General features: G+C 56.4%; 1 protein-coding gene across 1 annotated transcript in view; it reads left to right on the top strand.

Annotated features, from left to right (window-relative positions):
• Window positions 1-123: 123 nt before the first annotated feature.
• The window catches only part of DMBT1 (deleted in malignant brain tumors 1), a gene marked incomplete at both ends in the record, with an annotated part of 99,845 nt that continues 74,662 nt past the window's right edge, over window positions 124-25,306 (top strand). The window contains 15 exon segments of the mRNA XM_079793941.1: window positions 124-194; window positions 858-884; window positions 1,685-1,744; window positions 3,908-3,967; window positions 5,263-5,289; window positions 6,093-6,152; window positions 8,294-8,353; window positions 11,535-11,594; window positions 13,753-13,812; window positions 15,153-15,179; window positions 18,216-18,275; window positions 20,440-20,499; window positions 21,824-21,850; window positions 22,654-22,713; window positions 24,051-24,077. Of these exon segments, the coding sequence (XP_079650067.1) occupies window positions 124-194; window positions 858-884; window positions 1,685-1,744; window positions 3,908-3,967; window positions 5,263-5,289; window positions 6,093-6,152; window positions 8,294-8,353; window positions 11,535-11,594; window positions 13,753-13,812; window positions 15,153-15,179; window positions 18,216-18,275; window positions 20,440-20,499; window positions 21,824-21,850; window positions 22,654-22,713; window positions 24,051-24,077 (746 nt within the window).

Raw genomic sequence — 25,306 nt, 5'->3', positions numbered from 1 at the left:
CAATCCTAGAGCTCCGTACCTTGGGGCATCCTTAGACCTGGCAGGACGGGATGTCCCCGCTCCTTTTCCCGTGATGGAGATGAATCCTTGAGTGTGTCCAAAGTTGACCTCCTACCCTTGGGCATGGCTATGAGGGAGGCCCTGAGTCTGGAACCAGCCTCGGGCCTGGAGCACAGCATCGAGGAGGTCTCCTTGTGCCCCGGAGCCAGCTCACTCTCCCCTGGAGGGGGTCTAGGGCTTCCTTGAGGGCAGCCCGTCCCTGGGTGTGGGGGTTGGAAAGCACCTCCCGTCTGTGAGGTCAGTGGCAGCTGGGGGCTCCAAGATAGTGACACAGAGGGGACAACCTGTGGGCACAGAGGTCCTTTGTGAAGGTCAGAGAGAGCGGGAGGCAGCAGGGGAGGTGGGAGATGGCAGGTGGCCAATGAATGGAAGGAACCTGTGAGGGCCTTGGGGATGAGGCATTGTGACCGCATGGAAAAGTCTAGAAATGGGTGTAACCTCTCAATATCAGAATGGGTCAGGGCTGAATGATTGGTGTGCACATCGGTTGACCCATTTGGTGGGGTCATTCCCACTTCTTTCTCTGGGGTCAACACCAGGGCACCGGGGTCTGTCCCAGCATGACCCTGGCATCCATACACTGGACAGGAGGTATTCAGGCTCAGGGAGGCAGGCGATGTCAGGGGACAGAGGGCGTTGCTCTGGAAGGACTGCGAGGTTCAGGGCAGCACTTTTGTGTCCACCCCAAGACCATGTGTATGGCGTCAGCTCCGTGTGTAGAAGCTGCGGGTCATCAACCTGGGATCTGAGCCAGGCACCTGGGAGCTTAGTGTCTGACTATCTTTTTCTTCCAACAGCTACTCAGTCCTCTACTTCCTGGCCAGGTGAGTCCCGGCCACCTCTCCTGGGATGTCCCTCTCTCCTACCCACTGCTGCCGGTCGGCCCTTTCCAGCTGACCCATGGCTCCTTGAACCCCATGTGGACCAGACGTTTGCCCTCTGTCTCCTTAACTAGAGGGGGGATTCCAAAGACTCCGTCTGCCCATCCTCCTTCTCAGTTCTCATCAGATACTGGGTGGCCGTCCTGGGGGAGATCGGCCGTTGGTCAGAGAAGTGCCTCCCCTTCCATGAAGGTCGCCCCGTGACTCCAGGTTGAGGAGGGATTTGTGGGAGAGTGGGCACTGATGCCCATTGGTTTTCTAATGACGGGACAGCAGGCTTCTGTCCTCCTCTCACACCTGCCACACCCTGAGGGCCAGCATGGTCACATCTGCATCCCGAGGGAGCAGAGACAGTACCCGGGGATGGCAGTGGACACGTGATGAGGGTCCTCCGGGTATCAGGACATGTGATTGTCTCCCGGTTCAATCACCAGGCCCTGACTCTTTCTATCCCAGCTTCAGAGTCAGGCCAAAGCCTCAAGGCCACCAGTGTGTGCCTGGATCACTGGGGAGAGATGGAAAAGGTCTTCTGATGGGGACGAACATGGTGGTCAGAGATGTGGAGGGATGCGGCTGGTCTCTCACAGGCCTTGGGCCCTGATGACCCAGCACAGCTAGAGGCTGTGGAAGGCAGGGAGCAATGCAGGAGGCCCATGGGAAAGTCACGGGGACTGGGCCACCCCTTTGGGAAGGACTCCTTTCCCAAGGCCTCACCTCGCCTTTCTCTTTGTTGTGTTTTCCAGACTCGTGGACAACTCATTCCACAAGTCCGCTCACAAGTGCTTCTTCTGCAACAACAGAAGGTACACGACCCTACCCCCTCTCAGGACCACACTCTGCCTCTGAATCACGCCCAGGATGCAATGTGAGAGGAAGAGGCTCCACCTGGGCCATCCTCATCCTTGTTTCTTGGGGGAAGGGGGCAGAGGAGGGTCTCTGACCAGGTCCTTGTCCGACATGGTTGGCTGATGACTTCTCCCCCGTGGGATTCTGGGAGGAGGCCAGGCCAAGACCCTCTGCCATGGCACAGGGTCAGCCCTGGAGGCCTGCTGGGACCTGCTGAGATCCCAGTGCTGGCTCAGCCACAGGGCTGTGAGGCTTTGTCCTCTCTTGTCTATCGAGGTCGATTGCCCCCAAGGGCTTTGCCTCAAGTCAGGCAGGACCATGGAGAAGAAATAAGTGCCTAAGGAGGCCATGGCCTTGGTCTGTACCATTGCCATGAAACTCTGCCCTGGGTGGCCCCGGCGGATGCCGGGGGCTGTCCTGCTCAACTCCATGGGCGATCCTGGGGCTCTTTACTGTGGGGCATCCTTAGACCAGCAGGACAGGATGTCCCCGCCCCTTTCCCCGTGATGGAGATGAATCCTTGGGTGTGTCCAAAGTTGAGTGTCTACCCTTGTTTATGGCCATGAGGGAGGCCCTGAGTCTGGAACCAGCCTCGGGCCTGGAGCTCAACACTGACCTGGAGGAAGGGTCCTTGTGCCCCCGGAGCCAGCTCACTCTCGCCTGGAGGGTTTATGGGGATTCCTTCAGGGCAGCCCATCCCTGTGTGTGGGGGTTAGTAAGCACCTTCCCTCTCTGAGGATGGTGTCACATGGGGGCTCCCCAAGATAGTGACGCTGTAGGGACATCCTGAGAGCACAGAGTTCCTTTGTGAAAACAGATATAGAGGGAGGGAGCAGGGGAAGTGGGAGATGGCAGGTGACCAATGAATGGAATGAACCAATGAGGGCCTTGAGGATGGGGCATTGTGACCGCATGGAAAACCTTAGATATTGGTGTCAACTCTCAATGTGAGAATGGGCCAAGGCTGAAAAATCAGTGCGCACACTGATTGATCCCATTTGGTGGGGGCATTTCCTGTTCTTTCTCTGGGCTCAACACCAGGGCCCCTGTGACCTGTCCTAGGCAAGACCCTGGCTTCCTTACACTGACAGAAAGTCCTCGGGCTCAGGGAGGCAGACAATGGTAGGGGACTAAAGGGAAGGCTTTGGAAGGACTGCGAGATTCCAGGTGGCACTGTTGTGTCCACCCTGAGGCCATGTGCACAGGGTCTGCTCTGAGTGTACATGCTGTGGGTCAGCAATCTGGCATCTGCGCTGGGCACCTGGGAGCTTGGTGTCTGACGTTTTCTTCCTTCAGCTGCTCAGCCCCCCACATCCTGGCCAGGTGAGTCCCAGCCACCTCTCCTGGGTTGTCCTTAACCAACTCTGCTGGTTGGCCCTCTCCAGCTGACCCATGGCTCCTTGAACCCCATCTGGACCAGACTTTTGCCCTCTGTCTTCTTAACTAGAGGGGGATTCCAAAGACTCCATCTGTCCATCCTCCTTCTCAGTTCCCATCAGATACTTGGTGGACCTCCAAGGGGAGAGCGCCCGATGGTAGGAGAGGGTACTACTTTCCTGAACGTGGTCCGGTGACTCCAGGCTGAGGAGAGATCTGTGGGAGAGTGGGCACTGATTCCCATTGGCTTTCTGAAGATGGGACAGCAGGCTTCTGGCTTGTCTCATCCTCTCACAATTTCCACACCCTGAGGCCCAGCATGGTCACATCTGCATCCCAGGTGGGAAGAGACAGTGCCCCCTAGGAAGACAGTGAACACGTGATGAGGGCCCTCCAGGTCCCAGGACATGTGATTGTCTCCTGGTTCAATCACCAGGCCCTGACTCTTTCTATCCCAGCTTCAGAGTCAGGCCAAAGCCTTAAGGCCACCAGTGCATGCCTGGCTCACTGGGAAGAGATGGGAAAGGTCTTCTGATGGGGAGGAACATGGCGGTCAGAGATGTGGAGGGATGAGGCTGGTTTCCCACAGGCCTTCGTCCCTCAGGACCCAGCGCAGAGGAAGTCTGACAGGCAGGGAACAATGCAGGAGGCACATGGGAAAGTCACGGTGACTGGCCCACCCTTTTGGGAAGGACTCAGTTCCCGAGGCCTCACCACATCTTTCTCTTTGCTGTGTCTTCCAGACTCATGGACACCTCATCCCACAACTCCACTCACAAGTGCTTCTTCTGCAACAACAGAAGGTACACGACCCTTCCCCCTCCCAGGGCCACACTCTGCTTCTGAATCATGCCCGAGTTGGAACGTGACAGGAAGAGGCTCCACCTGGGCCATCCTCATCCTTGTTACTTGGGGGAAGGGGGCAGAGGAGGGTCTCTGACCAGGTCCTTGTCCTACATGGTTGGCTGATGACTTCTCCCCCGTGGGATTCTGGGAGGAGGCTAGGCCAAGACCCTCTGCCATGGCACAGGGTCATCCCTGGAGGCCTGCTAGGACCTGCTGAGACCCCAGTGCTTGCTCAGCCTAAGGAGCTGTGAGGCTCTGTCCTCTCTTGTCTGTCCGAGGTCAATCGCCTCCTAGGGCTTTGCCTCAAGTCAGACAGGACCGTGGAGAAGAAATAAGTGGCTAAGGAGGCCATGACCTTGGCCTGTCCCTGGAGCCATGGAACCATGGAACTCTGCTCTGGGTGGCCTCGTTGGATGCCAGGGGCAGTCCTGTTCATCTCTATGGGCAATCCTGGGGCTCCTTAATTTGGGGAATCCTTAGACCTGGCAGGACAGGATATCTTCAATACTTTCCCCGTGATGGAGATGAATCCTTGGGTGTGTCTAAAGTTGACCTCCTACCCTTGGGCATGGCCATGAAGGAGGCCCTGAGTCTGGAACCAGCCTCGGGCCTGGAGCTCAGCACCGACCTGGAGGAGGATTCCTTGTGGCCCCAGAGCCAGCTCACTCTCATCTGAAGGGTGTCTGGGGATTCCTTCAGGGAAGCCCGTGCCTGGGTGTGGGTGTTGTTAAACACCTCCCCTCTCTGAGGACAGTGTCACCTGGGGACTCCAAAATGGTGATGCTGAGGGACATTCTGAGAGCACAGAGGTCTTTGTGAAGGACAGAGAGAGGGGGAGGGATCAGGAGAGGTGGGAGATGGCAGGTGGCCAATGAATGGAAGGAGCCTGTGAGGTCCTTGTGGATGGGGCATTGTGACCGCATGGACAACTCTAGAAATTTGTGTCAACTCTCAATATCAGAATGGGCCAAGGCTGAATGATTGGTGTGCACATCCGTTGACACATTTGGTGGGGTCATTCTCTGCTCATTCTCTGGGGTCAACACCAGGGCCCCGGTGGGCTGTCCCAGGCATGCGCGTGGACAGAGAGCGTGGCTTTGGAAGAACTGGGAGGATCCGGGTGGCACTGTTGTGTCCACCCCGAGACCATGTGCACGGCTTCAGCTCCGTGTTTAGAAGCTGAGGGTCATCAACCTGGGACCTGGGCTGGGCACCTGGGAGCTTGGTGTCTGACTGTCTTTTCTTTCCTCAGCTGCTCAGCCCTCCACATCCTGGCCAGGTGAGTCCCGGCCACCTCTCCTGGGATGATCCTCTCCCTGCCCACATCTGCTGGTCGGTCCTCTCCAGCTGACCCATGGCTCCTTGAACACATCTGGACCACACTTTTGCCCTTGTCTACTGAACTAGAGGGGGGATTCCAAAGACTCCGTCTGTCCATCCTCCTGAGTTCCCATCAGATACTTGGCGACCGTCCCAGGGGAGGGTGGACAATGGTCAGGGAAGTGCCTCCCCTTCCATGAATGTGGCCCTGTGACTCCAGGCTGAGAAGGGCTTTGGGGGAGAGTGGGCACTGATGCCCACTGGCTTTTTGATAACTGGACAGCAGGCTTCTGGCTTCTCTTCTCCTCTCACACCTGCCACACCCTGAGGGCCAGCGTGGTGAGATCTGCATCCCAAGGTGGCAGAGACAGTGTCTTGAGAATGCAGTGAACATGTGATGAGGCTGCTCTGGGTACCAGGACATGTGATTGACTCCCGGTTCAATCACCAGGCCCTGACACTTTCTATCCTAGCTTCAGAGTCAGGCCAAAGCATCAAGCCTACCAGTGCCTGCTTGGCTCATGCGGGAGAGATGGGAAAGGTCTCCTGATGGAGAGGAACATGGCGATCAGAGATGTGGAGGGATGCGGCTCGTCTCTCACAGACCTTCGGCCCTGATTACCTAGTGCAGCAGAAGGCTGTGGAAAGGCAGGGAGCAGGTGCAGGAGGCACATGATAAAGTCTCGGTGACTGGCCCATCCTTTTGGTAAGGATTCCTTTCCTGAGGCCTCATCACGCCTTTCTCTTTGTTGTGTCTTCCAGACTCATGGACAACTCATCCCACAAGTCCACTCACAAGTGCTTCTTCTGTAACAACAGAAGGTACACGACCCTTCCCCCTTCCAGGGCCTCACTCTGCTTCTGAATCACACACAGGATGGATCGTGATAGGAAGAAGCAACACCTGGGCCATCCTCATCCTTGTTTCTTGGGGGACGGGGGCAGAGATGGGTCTCTGACCAGGTCCTTGTCCGATATAGTTGGTTGATGACTTCTCCCTAGTGGGCTTCTGGAAGTAGGCTAGGCCACGACCCGCTGCCATAGCTCAGGGTCAGCCCTGGATGCCTGCTGGGACCTGCTGAGACCCCAATGCAGGATCACCGTGAGGGCTGTGACGCTCTGTCCTCTCTTGTATAGTGGAGGTCGATTGCCCCCGAGGACTTTGCCTCAAGTCACGCATGCCCGTGGAGAAGAAATAAGTGGCTAAGGAGGCCATGGCCTTAGGCTGTCCCTGGAGCCATGGAACTCTGCCCTGGGTGGCCCTGGGGAATGCTGGGGGCATTTTTGGTCACCTCCATGGGCAATCCTGGGGCTCCTTACTTTGGGGAATCCTTAGACATGGTAAGACAGGATGTCCCCAATCCATTCCCCATGATGGAGATGAATTCTTGGGTGTGTCCAAAGTTGAGTGTCTACCCTTGGGCATGGCCATGAGGGAGGCCCTGAGTCTGGAACCAGCCTCGGGCCTGGAGCTCAGCACCAACCTGGAGGAGGAGTCCTTGTGCCCCTGGAGCCAGCTCACTGTCCCCTGGAGGGTGTCTGGGCATTCCTTTCGGGCAGCCCATCCCTGGGTGTGAGGGTTAGTAAGCACCTTTCCTCTGAGGATGGTGTCACATGGGGGCTCTCCAAAATGAAGAGACATCCTGAGAGCACAGAGGTCCTTTGTGAAGGACAGAGAGAGTGGAAGGGAGCAGGGGAGGTGGTAGATGGCATATGGCCAATGAATGGAATGAGCCAATGAGGACCTTAGGGATGGGGCATTGTGACCCCATGGAAAACTCTAGAAATTTGTGTCAACTGTCAATGTGAGAATGGGTCCAGGCTGAAAAATCAGTGTGCACTTTGATTGATCCCATTTGCTGCGGTCATTCCCTGTTCTTTCTCTGGGGTCTAAACCAGGGCCCCGGTGGCATTTGCCAGGCATGACACTGGCTTCCTTACACTGCACTGAAAGTCCTCGAGCTCAGAGAGGCAGGCGGTGGTAGGGGACAAAAGGGGTGGCTTTGGAAGGACTGAGAGGTTCCAGTTGGCACTGTTGTGTCCACCCTGAGGCCATGTGCACGGGGTCTGCTCCGTGTGTACATTCTTCTGGTCAGTAATCTGGCATCTGCGCTGGGCACACTGGGAGCTTGGGGTCTGACCTTTTCTTCCCTCAGCTACTCAGCCCTACAGATTCTGGCCAGGTAATTCCCGGCCACCTCTCCTGGGTTGTCCCTCTCCTTGCCCACCTCTGCCGGTCGGCCCTCTCCAGCTGACCCATAGCTCCTTGAACTCCATCGGGACCACACTTTTGCCCTCTATCTCCTTAACTGGAGGTGCGGGGATTCCAAAGACACTGTCCATTCTCCTTCTCAGTTCCCATCAGATACTTGGTGGCCGTCCCGGGGAGAACGGCCAAGCTCAGAGATGGTGGCATTTACATGAATGTTTTCCTGTGACTCCAGTCTGAGGAGGGTTTGTGGGAGAGTGGGCACGGATGCCCATTGGCTTTCTGAAGATGGGACAGCAGGCTTCTGGCTTCTCTCTTCTTCTCACACCTGCCACACCCTGAGGGCCAGCATGGTCACTTGTGCATCCCAAGGTGGGAGAGAAAGTGCCATGGGAAGACAGTGAACACTTGATGAGGGTCCTCCAGGTACCAGGTGATTGCCTCTAGGTTCAATCACCGGGCCCTGACTCTTTCTATCCCAGCTTCAGAGTCAGGCCAAAGCCTCAAGTCCACCAGTGTGTGCCTGGCTCATGCGGGAGAGATGGGAAGGAACATGGCGGTCAGAGATGTGGAGGGATGTGGCTGGCATCTCACAGGCCTTCGGCCCTGATGACCTAGTGCAACAGAAGGCTGTGGAAAGGCAGGGAGCGGGTGCAGGAGGCACATGGTAAAGCCTCGGTGACTGGCCCACCCTTTTGGTAAGGACTCCTTTCCCGAGGCCTCACCACGCCTTTCTCTTTGTTGTGTCTTCCAGACTCATGGACAACTCATCCCACAAGTCCACTCACAAGTGCTTCTTCTGCAACAATAGAAGGTACACGACCCTTCCCCCTCCCAGGGCCACACTCTGCTTCTGAATCACACCCGGGATGGATCGTGACAGGAAGAGGCAACACTTGGGCCATCCTCATCCTTGTTTCTTGGGGGACGAAGGCAGAGATGGGTCTTTGACCAGGTCCTTGTCTGATATGGTTGGCTGATGACTTCTCCCCAGTGGGCTTCTGTGAGTAGGCTAGGCCACGACCCGCTGCCATAACTCAGGGTCAGCCTGGAGGCCTGCTGGGACCCGCTGCAACCCCAATGCAGGATCACCCTGAGGGCTGTGACGCTCTGTCCTCTCTTGTCTAGTGGAGGTCGATTGCCCCCGAGGACTTTGCCTCAAGTCACGCAGGACCATGGAGAAGAATAAGTGGCTAAGGAGGCCATGGCGGGTCTAAACCAGGGCCCCAGTGGCACTTGCCAGGCATGACACTGGCTTCCTTACACTGCACTGAAAGTCCTTGAGCTCAGGGAGGCAGGCGGTGGTAGGGGACAAGAGGGCCAGCATGGTCACATCTGCATCTCGAGGTGGCAGAGACAGTGCCCTGGGAACTGTGATGAGAGTGATCACAGGTGATGAGAGTCCTCGGGGTAACAGGACATGTGATTTCCTCCCGGTTCAGTCACCATGACCTGACTCTTTCTATTCCAGCTTCAGAGTCAGGCCAAAACTTCAAGCCCACCTGTACATGCCTGGCTCAAGGAGAGAGATGGGAAAGGTCTTCTGATGGGTTGGAACATGGCAGTCAGAGATGTGGAGGCATGCGGCTGGTCTCTCACAGTCCTTCGGCCCATATGACGTAGTGGAGCGGGAGGCTGTGGACAGGCAGGGGGCACGTGCAAGAGGCACGTGGGAAACTCATGGTGACTGACCTACCCTTTAGGGAAGGACTCCTTTCCCGAGGCCTCACTACGCTTTTCTCTTTGTTGTGTCTTCCAGATTCATGGACAACTCATCTCTCAATTCCACTCACAAGTGACTCTCCTGCAACAACAGAAGGTACACGACCCTTCCCCCTCCCAGGGCCCCTCTCTGCCTCTGAATCACAACTGGGATGGAACGTGATAGGAAGATGCTCCACCTGGGACATCCTCATCCTTGTTTCTTGGGGGAAGGGGTAGAGGAGGGTCTCTGACCAGGTCCTTGTCTGATATGGTTGGCTGATGACTTCTCCCCAGTGGGCTTCTGGAAGGAGGCTAGGCCAAGACCCTCCTTCATAGCTCAGGGTCAGACCTGAAGGCCTGCTGGGACCTGCTGAGACCCTAGTGCTGGTTCAGCCTCAGGGGCTTGAGGTTCTGTCCTATCTTGTCTGACCAAGGTCGATTGCCCCTGAGGGCTTTGCCTCAAGTCAGGCAGGACCGTGGAGTAGAAAAAAGTGGCTAAGGAGGCCATGGCCTTGGTCTGTCCCTGCAGCCATGAAACTGTACCCTGGGTGGCCCCGGGAGATGCCTGGGGCAGTCCTGCTCACCTCCATGGGCAATCCTGGGGCTTCTTACTTTGGGGTATCCTTAGACCTGGCAGGACAGGATGTTCCCGCTCCTTTCCCCGTTATAGAGATGAATCTTTGGGTGTGTCCATAGTTGACCTCCTACCCTTGAGCATGGCCATGAGGGAGGCCCTGAGTCTGGAACTAGCCTCGGGCCTGGAGCTCAGCACCGACCTGGAGGAGGAGTCCTTGTGCCCTCGGAGCCAGCTCCCTCACCCCTGAAGGGTGTCTGAGGATTCCTTCAGGGTAGCCGGTCCCTTGATGTGGGGGTTGTTAAGGATCTCCCCTCTGTGAGGAAGGTGTCACATGGGGACTCCAAGATAGTGACACAGAAGGGACATCTTCAGAGAACAGAGGTCCTTTGTGAAAGACAGAGACAGGTGGAGGGTGTAGGGGAGATGGAAGTTGGCAGGTGGCCAATGAATGGAATAAGCCAATGAGGACCTTGGGGATGGGGTATTGTGACCCCATGGAAAACTCTAGAAATTGGTGTCAACTCTCAATGTGAGAATGAGTCAAGGCTGAAAAATCAGTGTGCACATTGATTGATCTCATGTGGTGGGGTCATTCCCTGTTCTTTCTCTGGGTTCAACACCAGGGCCCCGGTGGCCTGTCCCAGGTATGACACTGACTTCCTTACACTGCACAGAAAGTCCAGGGGCTCAGGGAGGCAGGCGATGGTAGGGGACAAAAGGGGTGGCTATGGAAGGACGGCGAGGCTCCGGGTGGCACTATTGTGTCCACCCGGAGGCCATGTGCACGGGGTCTGCTCCGTGTGTACATGCTGCGGGTCAGCAATCTGGCATCTGTGCTGGGCATCTGGGAGCTTGGTGTCTAACCTTTTCTTCACTCAGCTACTCAGCCCTCCACATCCTTGCCAGGTGATTCCTAGCCACATCTCCTGGGTTGTCCCTCTCCCTGCCAACCTCTGCTGGTCGGGATTCTCAAGCTGACCCATGGCTCCTTGCACACCATCTGGACCAGACTTTTGCCCTCTGCCTCCTTAATTAGACGGCAGGCGATTCCAAAGACTCCATCTGTCCATCCTCCTTCTCAGTTCCCATTGGTTACTTGGTGGCCGTCCCGGGGGAGAGTGGCCGATGCTCAGAGAAGGGTGGCACTTCCCTGAACATGGCCCTGAGACTATGGGCTGAGGAGGGTTTGTGGAAGAGTGGGCATTGATTCCCACCGGCTTTCTGAAGATGGGACTGCAGGCTTCTGGCTTCTCTTCTCCTCTCACACCTGCCATAACCTGAGGGCCAGCATGGTCACATCTGCATGCCAAGTCGGCAGAGATAGTGCCCGGGAATGGCAGTGAACACTTGATGAGGGTCCTCCTGGTACCAAGACATGTGATTGCCTCCCGGTTCAATCACCAGGCACAGACACTTTCTATTCCAGCTTCAGAGTCAGGTCAAAGCTTCAAGCCTTCCAGTGTGTGCCTGGTTAACTGGCGAGATATGGGAAAGGTCTTCTGATGGGTTGGAACATGGCAGTCAGAGACGTGGAGGGATGCAGCTGGTCTCTCCCAGGTCTTCGCCCCTATGACCCAGCAGAGCGGAATGCTGTGGACAGGCAGGGAGCACGTGCAGGAGGCACATGGGAAAGTCACGGTGGCTGGCCCACCCTTTTGGGAAGGACTCCTTTCCCGAGGCCTCACCACGTGTTTCTCTTTGTTGTGTCTTCCAGACTCATGGATAACTCATCCCTCAACTCCAATCACAAGTGCTTCTTCTGCAACAACAGAAGGTACACGACCCTTCCCCCTCCCAGGGCCACACTCTGCCTCTGAATCACACCCAGGATGGATCGTGACAGGAAGAGGCAACACCTGGGCCATCCTCATCCTTGTTTCTTGGGGGACGGGGGCAGAGATGGGTCTCTGACCAGGTCCTTGTCTAATATGGTTGGCTGATGACTTCTCCCCAATGGGCTTCAGGGAGTAGGCTAGGCTACGACCTGCCACCATAGCTTAGGGTCAGCCCTAGAGGCCTGATGGGGCCTGCTGCGACCCCAATGCAGGATCACCGTGAGGGCTTTGACACTCTGTCCTCTCTTGTATAGTGGAGGTCAATTGCCCCTGAGGGCTTTGCCTCAAGTCACGTAGAACTGTTGAGAAGAAATAAGTGGCTAAGGAGGCCATGGCCTTGGGCTGTCTTTGGAGCCATGGAACTCTGCCCTGGGTGGCCCCAGGGGGGATGCCGGGGGCATTTTTGGTCACCTCCATGGGCAATCCTGGGGCTCCTTACTTTGGGGCATCCTTAGACCTGGTATGACAGGATGTCCCCACTCCTTTCTCCATGATGGAGATGAATCCTTGGGTGTGTCCAAAGTTGAGTGTCTACCCTTGGGCATGGCCATGAGGGAGGCCCTGAGTCTGGAACCAGCCTCGGGCCTGGAGCTCAGCACCAACCTGGAGGAGGAGTCCTTGTGCCCCTGGAGCCAGCTCACTGTCCCCTGGAGGGTGTCTGGCATTCCTTCAGGGCAGCCCATCCCTGGGTGTGGGGGTTAGTAAGCACCTCTTCACTGAGGATGGTGTTACATGGGGGCTCTCCAAGATAGTGACACTGAAGGGACATCCTGAGAGCATAGAGGTCCTTTATGAAGGACAGAGAGAGTGGAAGGGAGCAGGGGAGGTGGTAGATGGCATATGGCCAACGAATGAAATGAGCCAATTAGGACCCTAGGGATGGGGCATTGTGACCCCATGGAAAACTCTAGAAATTTGAGTCAACTCTCAATGTGAGAATGAGTCAAGGCTGAAAAATCAGTGTGCACACTGATTGATACCATGTGGTGGGGTCAGTCCCTGTTCTTTCTATGGGGTCAACACCAGGGCCCCGGTGGCATGTCCCAAGCATGACCCTGGCTTCCTTACACTGGACTGGAATTCCCGGGGCTCAGGTAGGCAGGTGATGATGGGGACAAAAGGGGTGGCTTTGGAAGGACTGCGAGGTTCCGGGTGGCACTGTTGTGTCTACCCTGAGGCCATGTGCATGGGGTCTGCTCCGTGTGTACATGCTGTGGGCCAGCAATCTGGCATCTATGCTGGGCACCTGGGAGCTTGGTGTCTGACCTTTTCTTCACTCAGCTACTCAGCCCTCCACATCCTGGCCAGGTGATTCCCGGCCATCTCTCCTGGGTTGTCACTCTTCCTGCCCACCTCTGCCTGTCCCATGACTTTTTGCACCCCATCTGGACCAGACTTTTGCCCTCTGTCTCCTTAACTAGAGGGCAGGTGATTCCAAAGACTTTGTCTGTCCATCCTCCTTCTCAGTTCATATCAGACACTTGGTGGCCATCCTGGGAGAGAGCAGCCGACGGTCAGACAAGGTGGCACTTCCCTGAACGTGGCCCCTTGACTCCAGGCTGAGGAGGGTTTGTGGGAAAGTGGGCACGGATGCCCATTTGCTTTCTGAAGATGGTACAGCAGGCTTCTGGCTTCTCTCTTCTTCTCACACCTGCCACATCCTGAGGGCCAGCATGGTCACTTCTGCATCCCAAGGTGGGAGAGACAGTGCCATGGGAAGACAGTGAACATGTGATGAGGGTCCTCTGGGTACCAGGACATGAGATTGCCTCCGGGTTCAAGCACCAGGTCCTGACTCTTTCTATCCCAGCTTCAGAGTCAGTCCAAAGCCTCAAGCCCACCAGTGCGTGCCTGGCTCATGCGGGAGAGATGGGAAAGGTCTTCTGATGGGGAGGACATGGAGGTCAGAGATTGGAGGGATGTGGCTGGCCTCTCACAGGCCTTTGGCCCCAATGACCTAGTGCAGCAGGAGGCTGTGGAAAGGCAGGCAGCACGAGCAGGAGGCACATGGTAAAGTCTCGGTGACTGGCCCACCCTTTTGGGAAGGACTCCTTTCCTGAGCCCTCACCACGCCTTTCTCTTTGTTGTGTCTTCCAGACTCATGGACAACTCATCCCTCAACTCCAATCACAAGTGCTTCTTCTGCAACAATGGAAGGTACACGACCCTTCCCCCTCCCAGGGCCCCTCTCTGCCTCTGAATCACCCCCGGGATGGAACCTGACAGGAAGTGGCTCCACCTGGGCCATCCTCATCCTTGTTTCTTGAGGGGAGGGGGGCAGAGGAGGGTCTCTGATCAGGTACTTGTCCGACATGGTTGGCTGATGACTTTTTCCCATTGGGCTTCTGGCAGGAGGCTAGGCCAGGACCCTCCACCGTAGCTCAGTGTCAGCCCTGGAGGCCTGCTGGCACCTGCTGAGACCCCAGTGCTGGCTCAGCCTCAGGAGCTGTGAGGCTCTGTCCTCTCGTGTCTGACCGACGTTGATTGCCCCAGAGGGCTTTGCCTCAAGTCAGGCAGGATCATGGAGAAGAAATAAGTGGATAAGGAGGCCATGGCCTCTGCTTGTTCCTGGAGTCATGGAACTCTGCCCTGGGTGGCCCCAGGGGGGATGCCGGGGGCAGTCCTGCTAACCTCCATGGGCAATTCTGGTGCTCCTTACGTTGGGGCATCCTTAGACCTGGCAGGACAGGATATCGTCAATACTTTCCCTGTGATGGAGATGAATCCTTGGGTGTGTCCAAAGTTGACCTCCTACCATTGGGCATGGCCATGAAGGAGGCCCTGAGTCTGGAAACAGCCTAGGGCTTGGAGCTGAGCACCGACCTGGAAGAGGAGTTTTGTGTCCCCGGAGCCAGCTCGCTCTCCCCTGGAGGGTGTCTGGGGATTCCTTCAGGGCAGCCGGTCCCTCGATATGGGGGTTGGTAAGCACCTCCCCTCTAAGGATGGTGTCACATGAGGGCTCCAATATAGTGATGCTGAAGGGACATCCTGAGAGCACAGAGGTCCTTTGTGAACAACAGAGGGAGTGGGAGGGAGCAGGGGAGGTGGGAGATGGCAGGTGGCCAATGAACGGAATAAGCCAATGAGGACCCTAGGGATGGGGCATTGTGACCCCATGGAAAACTCTAGAAATTGTGTCAACTCTCAATGTGGAATGAGTTGAGGCTGAAAAATCAGTGTGCACACTGATTGATCCCATGTGGTGGGGTCATTCCCTGTTCTTCCTCTGGGGTCAACACCAGGGCCCCGGTGGCCTGTCCCAGGCATGACACTAGCTTCCTTACACGGCACAGAAAGTCCTTGGGCTCAGGGAGGGAGGTGATGGTAGGGGACAAAAGGGATGGCTTTGGAAGGACTTGAGGTTCCGGGTGGCACTGTTGTGTTCAGCCTGAGGCCATGTGCACTGGGTCCGCTCCATGTGTACATGCTGTGGGTCTGCAATCTGGCATATGCTCTGGGCACCTGGGAGCTTGGTGTCTGACCTTTTCTTCCCTCAGTTGCAAAGCCCTCCACATCCTGGCCAGGTGAGTCCCGGCCACTTCTCCTGGGATGTCCCTCTCCCTGCCGACCTCTGCCGGTCGGCCCTCTCCAGCTGACGCATGGCTCCTTGCACCACATCTGAACCAGACTTTGCCCTCTGCTCCTTAACTAGAGGGCGGGCGATTCCAAAAACTCGGTCTGCCCATCCTCCTTCGGAGTTCCCCTCAGATACTTGGTGGCTGTCCCAGGGGAGAGCGGCCGATGCTCAGAGAAGGTGTCATTCCCTGAACATGGCCCCGTGACTCCAGGCTTAGGAGGGTTTGTGGGAGAGTGGGCACTGAAGCCCATTGGCTTTCTAAAGATGGGACTGCAGGCTCTGGCTTCTCTCTTCTTTTCACACCTGCCACACCCTGAGGGCCAGCATGGTCACATCTGCATCCCACGGTGGCAGAGACAGTGTCCTGGGAAGACAGTGAACCGGTGATTAGGGTCCTCCGGGAACCAAGACATGTGATTGCCTCCCAGTTCAGTCACCAGGCCCTGACTTTTTCTATTCCAGCTTCAGAGTCAGGCCAAAGTTTTAATGCCACCAGAGCTTGCCTGGCTCATGGGGGAGAGATGGGATAGGTCTCCTGATGGGGGAGAAAATGGCAGTCAGAGATTGGAGGGATGCGGCAGGTCTTTCACAGGCCTTTGGCCCCGATGACCTATTGCAGCAGGTGGCTGTGGAAAGGCAGGCAGCATGAACAGGAGACACATGGGAAAGTCTCGGTGACTGGCCCACCCTTTTGGTAAGGACTCCTTTCCTGAGGCCTCACCACGCCTTTCTCTTTGTTGTGTCTTCCAGACTCATGGACAACTCATCCCTCAACTCCAATCACAAGTGATTCTTCTGCAACAACAGAAGGTACACGACCCTTCCCCCTCCCAGGGCCACACTCTGCCTCTGAATCACGCCCGGGTTGGAACGTGACAGGAAGAGGCCCCACCTGGGCCATCCTTATCCTTGTTTCTTTGCAGACAGGGGCAGAGGAGGGTCTCTGATCAAGTTCTGTCCATCATGATTGGCTGTTGACTTTTCCCCAGTGGGCTTCTGGCAGGAGCCTAGGCCAAGACCCTACACCCTAGGTCAGGGTCAGCCCTGGAGGCCTGCTGGGACCTGCTGAGATCCCAGTGCTGGCTCAGCCTCAGGAGCTGTGAGGCTCTGTCCTCTCTTGTCTGGCCGAGGTTGATTGCCCCCAAAGGCTTTGCCTCAATTCAGGCAGGACCGTGCAGAAGAAATAAGTAGGTAAGGAGGCCATGACCTTGGCTTGTTCCTGGAGCCATGGAACTCTACCCTGGGTGGCCCCGGGGGATGCCGGGGGCTGTCCTGCTCAACTCCATGGGCAATCCTGGTGCTCCTTACTTTGGGGAATCCTTAGACCTGGCAGGACAGGATGTCCCCGCTCCTTTCCCGAGATGAAGAGGAATCCTTGGGTGTGTCCAAAGTTGACCTCGTACCCTTGGGCATGGCCATGAAGGAGGCCCTGAGTCTGGAAAAGCCTCGGGCCTGGAGCTCAGCACTGACCTGGAGAAGGGGTCTTTGTGGCCCCGGAGCCAGGTCACTCTCCCCTGGAGGTTGTCTGGGAATTTCTTCAGGGCAGCTGGTCCCTCGGTGTGGGGGTTGGTAAGCACCTCCCCTCTAAGAATGGTGTCACATGAGGGCTCCAAGATAGTGACGCTGAAGGGACATCCTGAGAGCACAGAGGTCCTTTGTGAAGGACAGAGAGAGTGGAAGGGAGCAGTGGAGGTGGGAGATGGTAGGTTGCCAATGAATGGAATAAGGCAATGAGGAACTTGGGGATGGGGCATTGTGACCCCATGGAAAATGTTGGAAATTGGTGTCAACTATCAATGTGAGAATGGGTCAATGCTGAAAATTCCGTGTGCACTCTAATTCCTCCCTTTACTGGGATCATTCCCTGTTCTTTGTCTAGGGTCAACACCAGGGCCCTGGTGGCCTTTCGCACGCATGACACTGGCTTCCTTACACTGCACAGAAAGTCCAGGGGCTCAGGGAGGCAGGCGATGGCAGGGGACCAAAGGGGTGTCTTTGGAAAGACTGCGAGGTTCTGGCTGGCACTATTGTGTGCACCCGGAGGCCACGTGCACGGGGTCCACTCCGTGTGTACATGGTGCAGGTCAGCAATCTGGCATCTGGGCTGGGCACCTGGGAGCTTGGTGTCTGACCTTTTCTTCACTCAGCTACTCAGCCCTCCACATCCTGGCCAGGTAATTCCCGGCCACCTCCCCTAGGATGTCCCTCTACCTGCCCAACTCTGCCGGTCAGCCCTGTGTAGCTGACCCATGGCTCCTTGAACCACATCTAGCCCAGACTTTTACCTTCTGTCTCCTTAACTAGAGGGCAGGCGATTTCAAAGACTCCGTCTGTCCATCCTCCTCCTGAGTTCCCATCAGATACTGAGTGGCCGTCCCGGGGAAGAGTAGCCAATGGTCATGGAAGTGCCTCCCCTTCCATGAACGTGGCCCCGTGACTTCAGGCTGAGGAGAGCTTTTTGGGAGAGTGGGCACTGAAGCCCATTGGCTTTCTGATTACTGGACAGCAGGCTTCTGGCTTCTCTCCTCCTCTCACACCTGCCACACCCTGAGGGCCCGCATGGTCACTTCTGCATCCCAAGGTGGGAGAGACAGTGCCATGGGAAGACAGTGAACACGTGATGAGGGTCCTCTGGGTACCAGGACATGTGATTGCCTCCAGGTTCCATCACCAGGCCCTGACTCTTTCTATTCCAGCTTCAGATTTAGGCCAAAGCTTCAAGCCCACCAGTGCTTGTCTGGCTCATGGCGGAGATGGGAAAGGTCTTCTGATGGGGAGGAACATGGCGGTCAGAGACATGGAGGGATGTGGCTAATCTCTCACAGGCCTTTGGCCCACATAACCCAGCAGAGCTGGAGGCTGTGGACAGGCAGGGAGCTTGTGCAGGAGTCCCATGGGAAAGTCTCCGTGTCTGGCCCACCCTTTGGGGAAGGACTCCTTTCCAGGGGCCTCACCACGCCTTTCTCTTTGTTATGTCTTCCAGACTCACGGACACCTCATACCACAAGTTCACTCACAAGTGCTTCTTCTTCAACAACCGAAGGTATAAGACCCTTCCCCTTACCAGGGCCACACTCTGCCTCTGAATCACGCCCGGGATGCAATGTGACAGGAAGAGGCTCCACCTGGGCCATCCTCATACTTATTTCTTGGGGGTTGGGAGAAGAGGTGGGTCTCTGACCAGGTCCTTGTCCGACATGGTTGGCTGATGACTTTTCCCCAGTGGGCTTCTGGGAGGAGGCTAGGCCAAGACCAGCCGCCATAGTTCAGTGTCAGCCCTGGAGGCCTGCTGGGACCTACTGAGACCCCAATGCTGGCTCAGCCTCAGGGCTGTGAGGCTCTTTCCTCTCTTGTCTGCTGGAGGTCGATTGCTCCTGAGGGCTTTGCCTCAAGTCAGGCAGGACCCTGGAGCAGAAAGAAGTGGCTAAGGAGGCCATGGCCTTGTCCTATCCCTGAAGCCATTGAATTGCACCCAGGGTGGCCTCGGGGGATACCGGGGGCAGTCCTGCTCACCTCCATGGGCAATTCTGGGGCTCCCTACTTGGGGCATCCTTAGAACTGGCAGGACAGGATGTCCTCGCACCTTTCCCCGTTATGGAGATGAATCCTTGGGTGTGTTCAAAGTTGACCTCCTACCCTTATGCATGGCCATGTGGAGGCCCTGAGTCTGGAACCAGCCTCGGGCCTGGAGCTCAGCACCGACCTGGAGGAGGAGTCCTTGTGCCCTCGGAGCCAGCTCACTCTCCCCTGGAGGGGGTCTGGAGCTTCCTTTCAGGGCAGCAGGTCCTTGGGTGTGGGGTTTGGTAAACACCTCCCCACTTTGAGGATGGTGTCACATGGGGGCTCTCCAAGATAGTGACGCTGAAGGGACATCCTGAGACCACAGAGGTCCTTTGTGAAGTAAAGAGAGTGTGGGAGGGAGCAGTGGAGATGGTAGATGGCAGGTGGCCAATGAATGGAATGAGCCAATGAGTACCTTTGGGATGGGGCATTGTGACCCCATGAAAAACTCTAGAAATTGGTGTCAGTTCTCAATGTGAGAATGGGTCAAGGCTGAAAAATCAGTGTGCACACTGATTGATCCCATTTGGTGGGATCACTCCCTGTTCGTTCTCTGGGTCAATACCAGGGACATGGTGGCCTGTCGCAGGCATGACACTGGCTTCCTTACACTGCACAGAAAGTCCTCGGGCTCACGTAGGCAGGCGATGGTAGGGGACAAAAGGGGTGGCTTAGGAAGTACTGATAGGTTCTGGGTGGCACTGTTGTGTCCTCCCTGAGGCCATGTGCACAGGTTCTACCACGTGTGTACGTGCCGTGTCTCAGCAATCTGGCATCTGCACTGGGCACCTGGGAGCTTGGTGTCTGATCTTTTCTTCCCTCATCTGCTCAGCCCTCCACATCCTGGCCAGGTGAATCCCAACCACCTCTCCTGGCTTGTCCCTCTCTCTGTCCACCTCTGCCGGTCAGCCCTCTCCAGCTGACCCATGGCTCCTTGAACTCCATCTGGACCAGACTTTTGCACTTTGTCTCCTTAACTGGAGGTGGCGGGTTTCCATAGACTCTGTGTGTCCATTCTCCTTCTCAGTTTTTATCAGATACTCGGTGGCCTTCCCGGGGGAGAGCGGCTGATGGTTATAGAAGGTGGCACTTCCATGAAGTCGGCCACCTGACTCCAGCCTGAGGAGTGCTTTGTGGGAGAGTGGGCATTGATGCCCAATGGCTTTCTGAAAATGGGAAGGCAGGCTTCTAGCTTCTCTCCTCATTTCACACCTGCCTCACCCTGAGGGCCAGCATGGTCATATCTGAATCCCAAGGTGGCAGAGACAGTGCCCGTGGATGGCAGTGAACACGTGATGATGGTCCTCCGGGTACCAGGACATGTGATTGCCTCTCAGTTCAATCACTAGGCCTTGACTCTTTCTATTCCAGCTTTGGAGTCAGTCCAAAGCCTCAAGCCCACCAGTGTGTGCCTGGTTCATGGGAAAGAGATAGAAAGGTCTTCTTGGCTTGTCAGAGACGTGGAGAGATGCGGCTGGTCTCCCCCAGGCTTTCGGGTCCGTTGACCCAGCGGAGCGGGAGACTATGGACAGGCTGGGAGCACATGCAGGAGGCACATGGGAAAGTCACGTTGACTGGCCCAACCTTTTGGGAAGGACTCCTTTCCTGAGATCTCACCACGTCTTTCTCTTTATTGTCCCTTACAGACCCATGGACACATCGTCCCACAACTCCATCCACAACTGCCTCTCCTGCAACAACAGAAGGTACAGAATCCTTCCCCCTCCCAGGGCCCCTCTCTGCCCCTGATTCACCCCCGGGATGGAACCTGACAGGAAGAGGCTCCACGTGGGCCATCCTCATCCTTGTTTTTGTGGGAGGGGGCAGAGGAGCATCTCTGTCAGGTCCTTGTCTGACATGCTTGACTGATGACGTGTCTCCAGTGGGCTCCTGGGAGGAGGCTCAGCCGAGATCCTCCCCAATGGCTCAGGGTCAGCCCTGGAGGCCTCCTGTGACCTGCTGAGACCCCAGTGTGTGCTCAGCCACAGGGACTGTGAGGCTCTGTCCTCTCCTGTCTGGCACAGGTTGATTGCCTCCGAGGGCTTTGCCTCAAGTCAGGCAGGACCACGGAGGAGAAATAAGTGGCTAAGGGGGCCATGGCCTTGGCCTGTCCCCAGAGCCATGGAATTCCACCCTTGGTGGCTCTGCGGGATGCGGGGTGCTGTCCTGCTCACCTCCATGAGAAATCCGGTGGTTCCCTGCCTTGTGTCATCCATACAACTGGCAGGACAGAATGTGCCTGCTCCTTTCCCGTTATGGAGATGAATCCTTGGGTGTTTCCAAAGTTGAGTGTCTACCCTGGGGCATGGCCATGAGGCAGGCCCTGTGTCTGGAACCAGCCTGGGGCCTGGAGCTGAGCACACCCATTGAGGTGTCCTTGTGCCAGCTTACTCCAGCCTAGAGGTGTCAGGGGATTCCTTCAGGGCAGTCGTTCCCTAGGTGTGGGTGTTGGTAAGCACCTCCCCTCTGTGAGAAAGGTGTCACATGGGGGCTCCTAGATAGTGACTCTGAAGGGACATCCTGAGAGCACAGAGGTCCTTTGTGAAGCTCAGATAAGTGGGAGAGAGCAGGGGAGATGGGAGATGACAGGTGGCCAATGAATGGAATAAGCCAATGAGGACCTTGGGAATGGGGCATTGTGACCCCATGAAAAACTCTAGAAGTTTGTGTCAATTCTCAACGTGGGAATGGGTCAAGGCTGAAAAATCAGGGTGGACACTGATTGATACCATGTGGTGGGGTCATTCCCTGTTCCTTCTCTGGGGTCAACACCGGGGCCCCGGTGGCCTGTCCCAGGCATGACACTAGCTTACTTACATGGCACAGAAAGTCCTCGGGCTCAGGGAGGGAGGTGATGGTAGGGGACAAAAGGGATGGCTTTGGAAGGACTTGAGGTTCCGGGTGGCACTGTTGTGTTCAGCCTGAGGCCATGTGCACTGGGTCTGCTCCATGTGTACATGCTGTGGGTCTGCAATCTGGCATATGCTCTGGGCACCTGGGAGCTTGGTGTCTGACCTTTTCTTCCCTCAGTTGCAAAGCCCTCCACATCCTGGCCCGGTGAGTCCCGGCCACTTCTCCTGGGATGTCCCTCTCCCTGCCGACCTCTGCCGGTCGGCCCTCTCCAGCTGACGCATGGCTCCTTGCACCACATCTGAACCAGACTTTGCCCTCTGCTCCTTAACTAGAGGGCGGGCGATTCCAAAAACTCCGTCTGCCCATCCTCCTTCGGAGTTCCCCTCAGATACTTGGTGGCTGTCCCAGGGGAGAGCGGCCGATGCTCAGAGAAGGTGTCATTCCCTGAACATGGCCCCGTGACTCCAGGCTTAGGAGGGTTTGTGGGAGAGTGGGCACTGAAGCCCATTGGCGTTCTAAAGATGGGACTGCAGGCTCTGGCTTCTCTCTTCTTTTCACACCTGCCACACCCTGAGGGCCAGCATGGTCACATCTGCATCCCACGGTGGCAGAGACAGTGTCCTGGGAAGACAGTGAACCGGTGATGAGGGTCCTCCGGGTACCAAGACATGTGATTGCCTCCCAGTTCAATCACCAGGCCCTGACTTTTTCTATTCCAGCTTCAGAGTCAGGCCAAAGTTTTCATGCCACCAGAGCTTGCCTGGCTCATGGGGGAGAGATGGGAAAGGTCTCCTGATGGGGAAGAAAATGGCAGTCAGAGATTGGAGGGATGCGGCAGGTCTTTCACAGGCCTTTGGCCCCGATGACCTATGGCAGCAGGAGGCTGTGGAAAGGCAGGCAGCATGAACAGGAGACACATGGGAAAGTCTCGGTGACTGGCCCACCCTTTTGGTAAGGACTCCTTTCCTGAGGCCTCACCACGCCTTTCTCTTTGTTGTGTCTTCCAGACTCATGGACAACTCATCCCTCAACTCCAATCACAAGTGCTTCTTCTGCAACAACAGAAGGTACACGACCCTTCCCCCTCCCAGGGCCACACTCTGCCTCTGAATCACGCCCTGGATGGATCGTGACAGGAAGAGGCCCCACCTGGGCCATCCTTATCCTTGTTTCTTTGCAGACAGGGGCAGAGGAGGGTCTCTGATCAAGTCCTGTCCGTCATGGTTGGCTGTTGACTTTTCCCCAGTGGGCTTCTGGCAGGAGCCTAGGCCAAGACCCTACACCCTAGGTCAGGGTCAGCCCTGGAGGCCTGCTGGGACCTGCTGAGATCCCAGTGCTGGCTCAGCCTCAGGAGCTGTGAGGCTCTGTCCTCTCGTGTCTGGCCGAGGTTGATTGCCCCCAAAGGCTTTGCCTCAATTCAGGCAGGACCGTGGAGAAGAAATAAGTGGCTAAGGAGGCCATGACCTTGGCTTGTTCCTGGAGCCATGGAACTCTGCCCTGGGTGGCCCCGGGGGATGCCGGGGGCTGTCCTGCTCAACTCCATGGGCAATCCTGGTGCTCCTTACTTTGGGGAATCCTTACACCTGGCAGGACAGGATGTCCCCGCTCCTTTCCCGAGATGAAGATGAATCCTTGGGTGTGTCCAATGTTGACCTCGTACCCTTGGGCATGGCCATGAAGGAGGCCCTGAGTCTGGAAAAGCCTCGGGCCTGGAGCTCAGCACTGACCTGGAGAAGGGGTCTTTGTGGCCCCGGAGCCAGGTCACTCTCCCCTGGAGGTTGTCTGGGAATTTCTTCAGGGCAGCTGGTCCCTCGGTGTGGGGGTTGGTAAGCACCTCCCCTCTAAGAATGGTGTCACATGAGGGCTCCAAGATAGTGACGCTGAAGGGACATCCTGAGAGCACAGAGGTCCTTTGTGAAGGACAGAGAGAGTGGAAGGGAGCAGTGGAGGTGGGAGATGGTAGGTTGCCAATGAATGGAATAAGGCAATGAGGAACTTGGGGATGGGGCATTGTGACCGCATGGAAAATGTTGGAAATTGGTGTCAACTATCAATGTGAGAATGGGTCAATGCTGAAAATTCAGTGTGCACTCTAATTCCTCCCTTTACTGGGATCATTCCCTGTTCTTTGTCTGGGGTCAACACCAGGGCCCCGGTGGCCTGTCGCAGGCATGACACTGGCTTCCTTACACGGCACAGAAAGTCCTCGGGCTCAGGGAGACAGGCGATTTTAGGCGACAAAAGGGGCGGCTTTGGAAGGAATGTGAGTTTTCTTGTGGCACTGCTGTGTTCACCCTGAAACCATATGCACAGGGTCTGCTCCGTGTGTACATGCTGTGGGTCAGCAATCTGGCATCTATGCTGGGCACCTGGGAGCTTGGTGTCTGACCTTTTCTTCCCTCAGCTGCTCAGCCGTCCACTTCCTGGCCAGGTGAGTCCTGGCCACCTCTACTGGGATGTCCCTGTCTCCTGCCCACCTCTGCTGGTCGGCCCTCTGCAGCTGACCCATAGCTCCATGAACCACATCTGGACCACACTTTTGTCCTCTGTCTCCTTTACTAGAGGGGGGATTCCAAAGACTCCATCTGTCAATTCTCCTTCTCAGTTCCCATCAGATACTTGTTGGCTGTCCCTGCGGATTGCAGCCGATGGTCATAGACAGTGGCACTTCCATGAACGTGGTCCCGTGATTCCAGGTGGAGGAGGGCATTGTGGGATAGTGGACATTGATTCCCACTGGCTTTCTGATGATGGGACAGCAGGCTTCTGGCTTCTCTTCTCCTCTCACACCTGCCACAACCTGAGGGCCAGCATGGTCACATCTGCATCCCAAGTGGGCAGAGACAGTGCCCGGGGATGGCAGTGAACACGTGATGAGGGTCCTCCGGGTACCAAGACATGTGATTGCCTCCCGGTTCAATCACCAGGCACAGACACTTTCTATTCCAGCTTCAGAGTCAGGCCAAAGCTTCAAGCCCTCCAGTGTGTGCCTGGCTCATGGGGGAGAGATGGGAAAGGTCTTCTGATGGGTTGGAACATGGCAGTCAGAGACGTGGAGGGATGCGGCTGGTCTCTCATATGCCGTTGTCCCCGAATCCTGCAGAGTGGGAAACTGTGGACAGACAGGTAGTACATGCAGGACGTACAAGGGAAAGTCACGGTGACCGGCCAACCCTTTTGGGAAGGACTACTTTCCCGAGGCCTCACCACGCCTTTCTCTTTGCTGTGTCTTCCAGACTCATGGACAACTCCTCCCACAAGTCCACTCACAAGTGACTCTACTGCAACAACAGAAGGTACACGACCCTTCCCCTCCCAGGGCCACATTCTGCCTCTGAATCAGACCCGGGATGGATCGTGACAGGAAGAGGCAACACCTGGGCCATCCTCATCCTTGTTTCTTGGGGGAGGGGGACAGAGGAGGGTCTCTGACCAGGACCTTGTCCGACATGATTGGCTGATGACTTATCCCCCAGTGGGCGTCTGGGAGCAATCTAGGCCAAGACCCTCCACCATAGCTCAGGGTCAGCTCTGGAGGCCTGCTGGGACCTGCTGAGACGCCAGTGCTGGCTCAGCCTCAGGAGCTGTGAGGCTCTGTCCTCTCTTGTCTGGCCTAGGTTGATTGTCCCCGAGGGCTTTGCCTCAAGTCAGGCAGGACTG

Source organism: Cnephaeus nilssonii (assembly GCF_951640355.1).
Source record: "Cnephaeus nilssonii genome assembly, chromosome: 16".
Lineage (NCBI taxonomy): Eukaryota > Metazoa > Chordata > Mammalia > Chiroptera > Vespertilionidae > Cnephaeus > Cnephaeus nilssonii.
The sequence above is the reverse complement of the archived record's forward strand: the minus strand, read 5'-3'. Positions and strand labels throughout refer to the sequence as shown.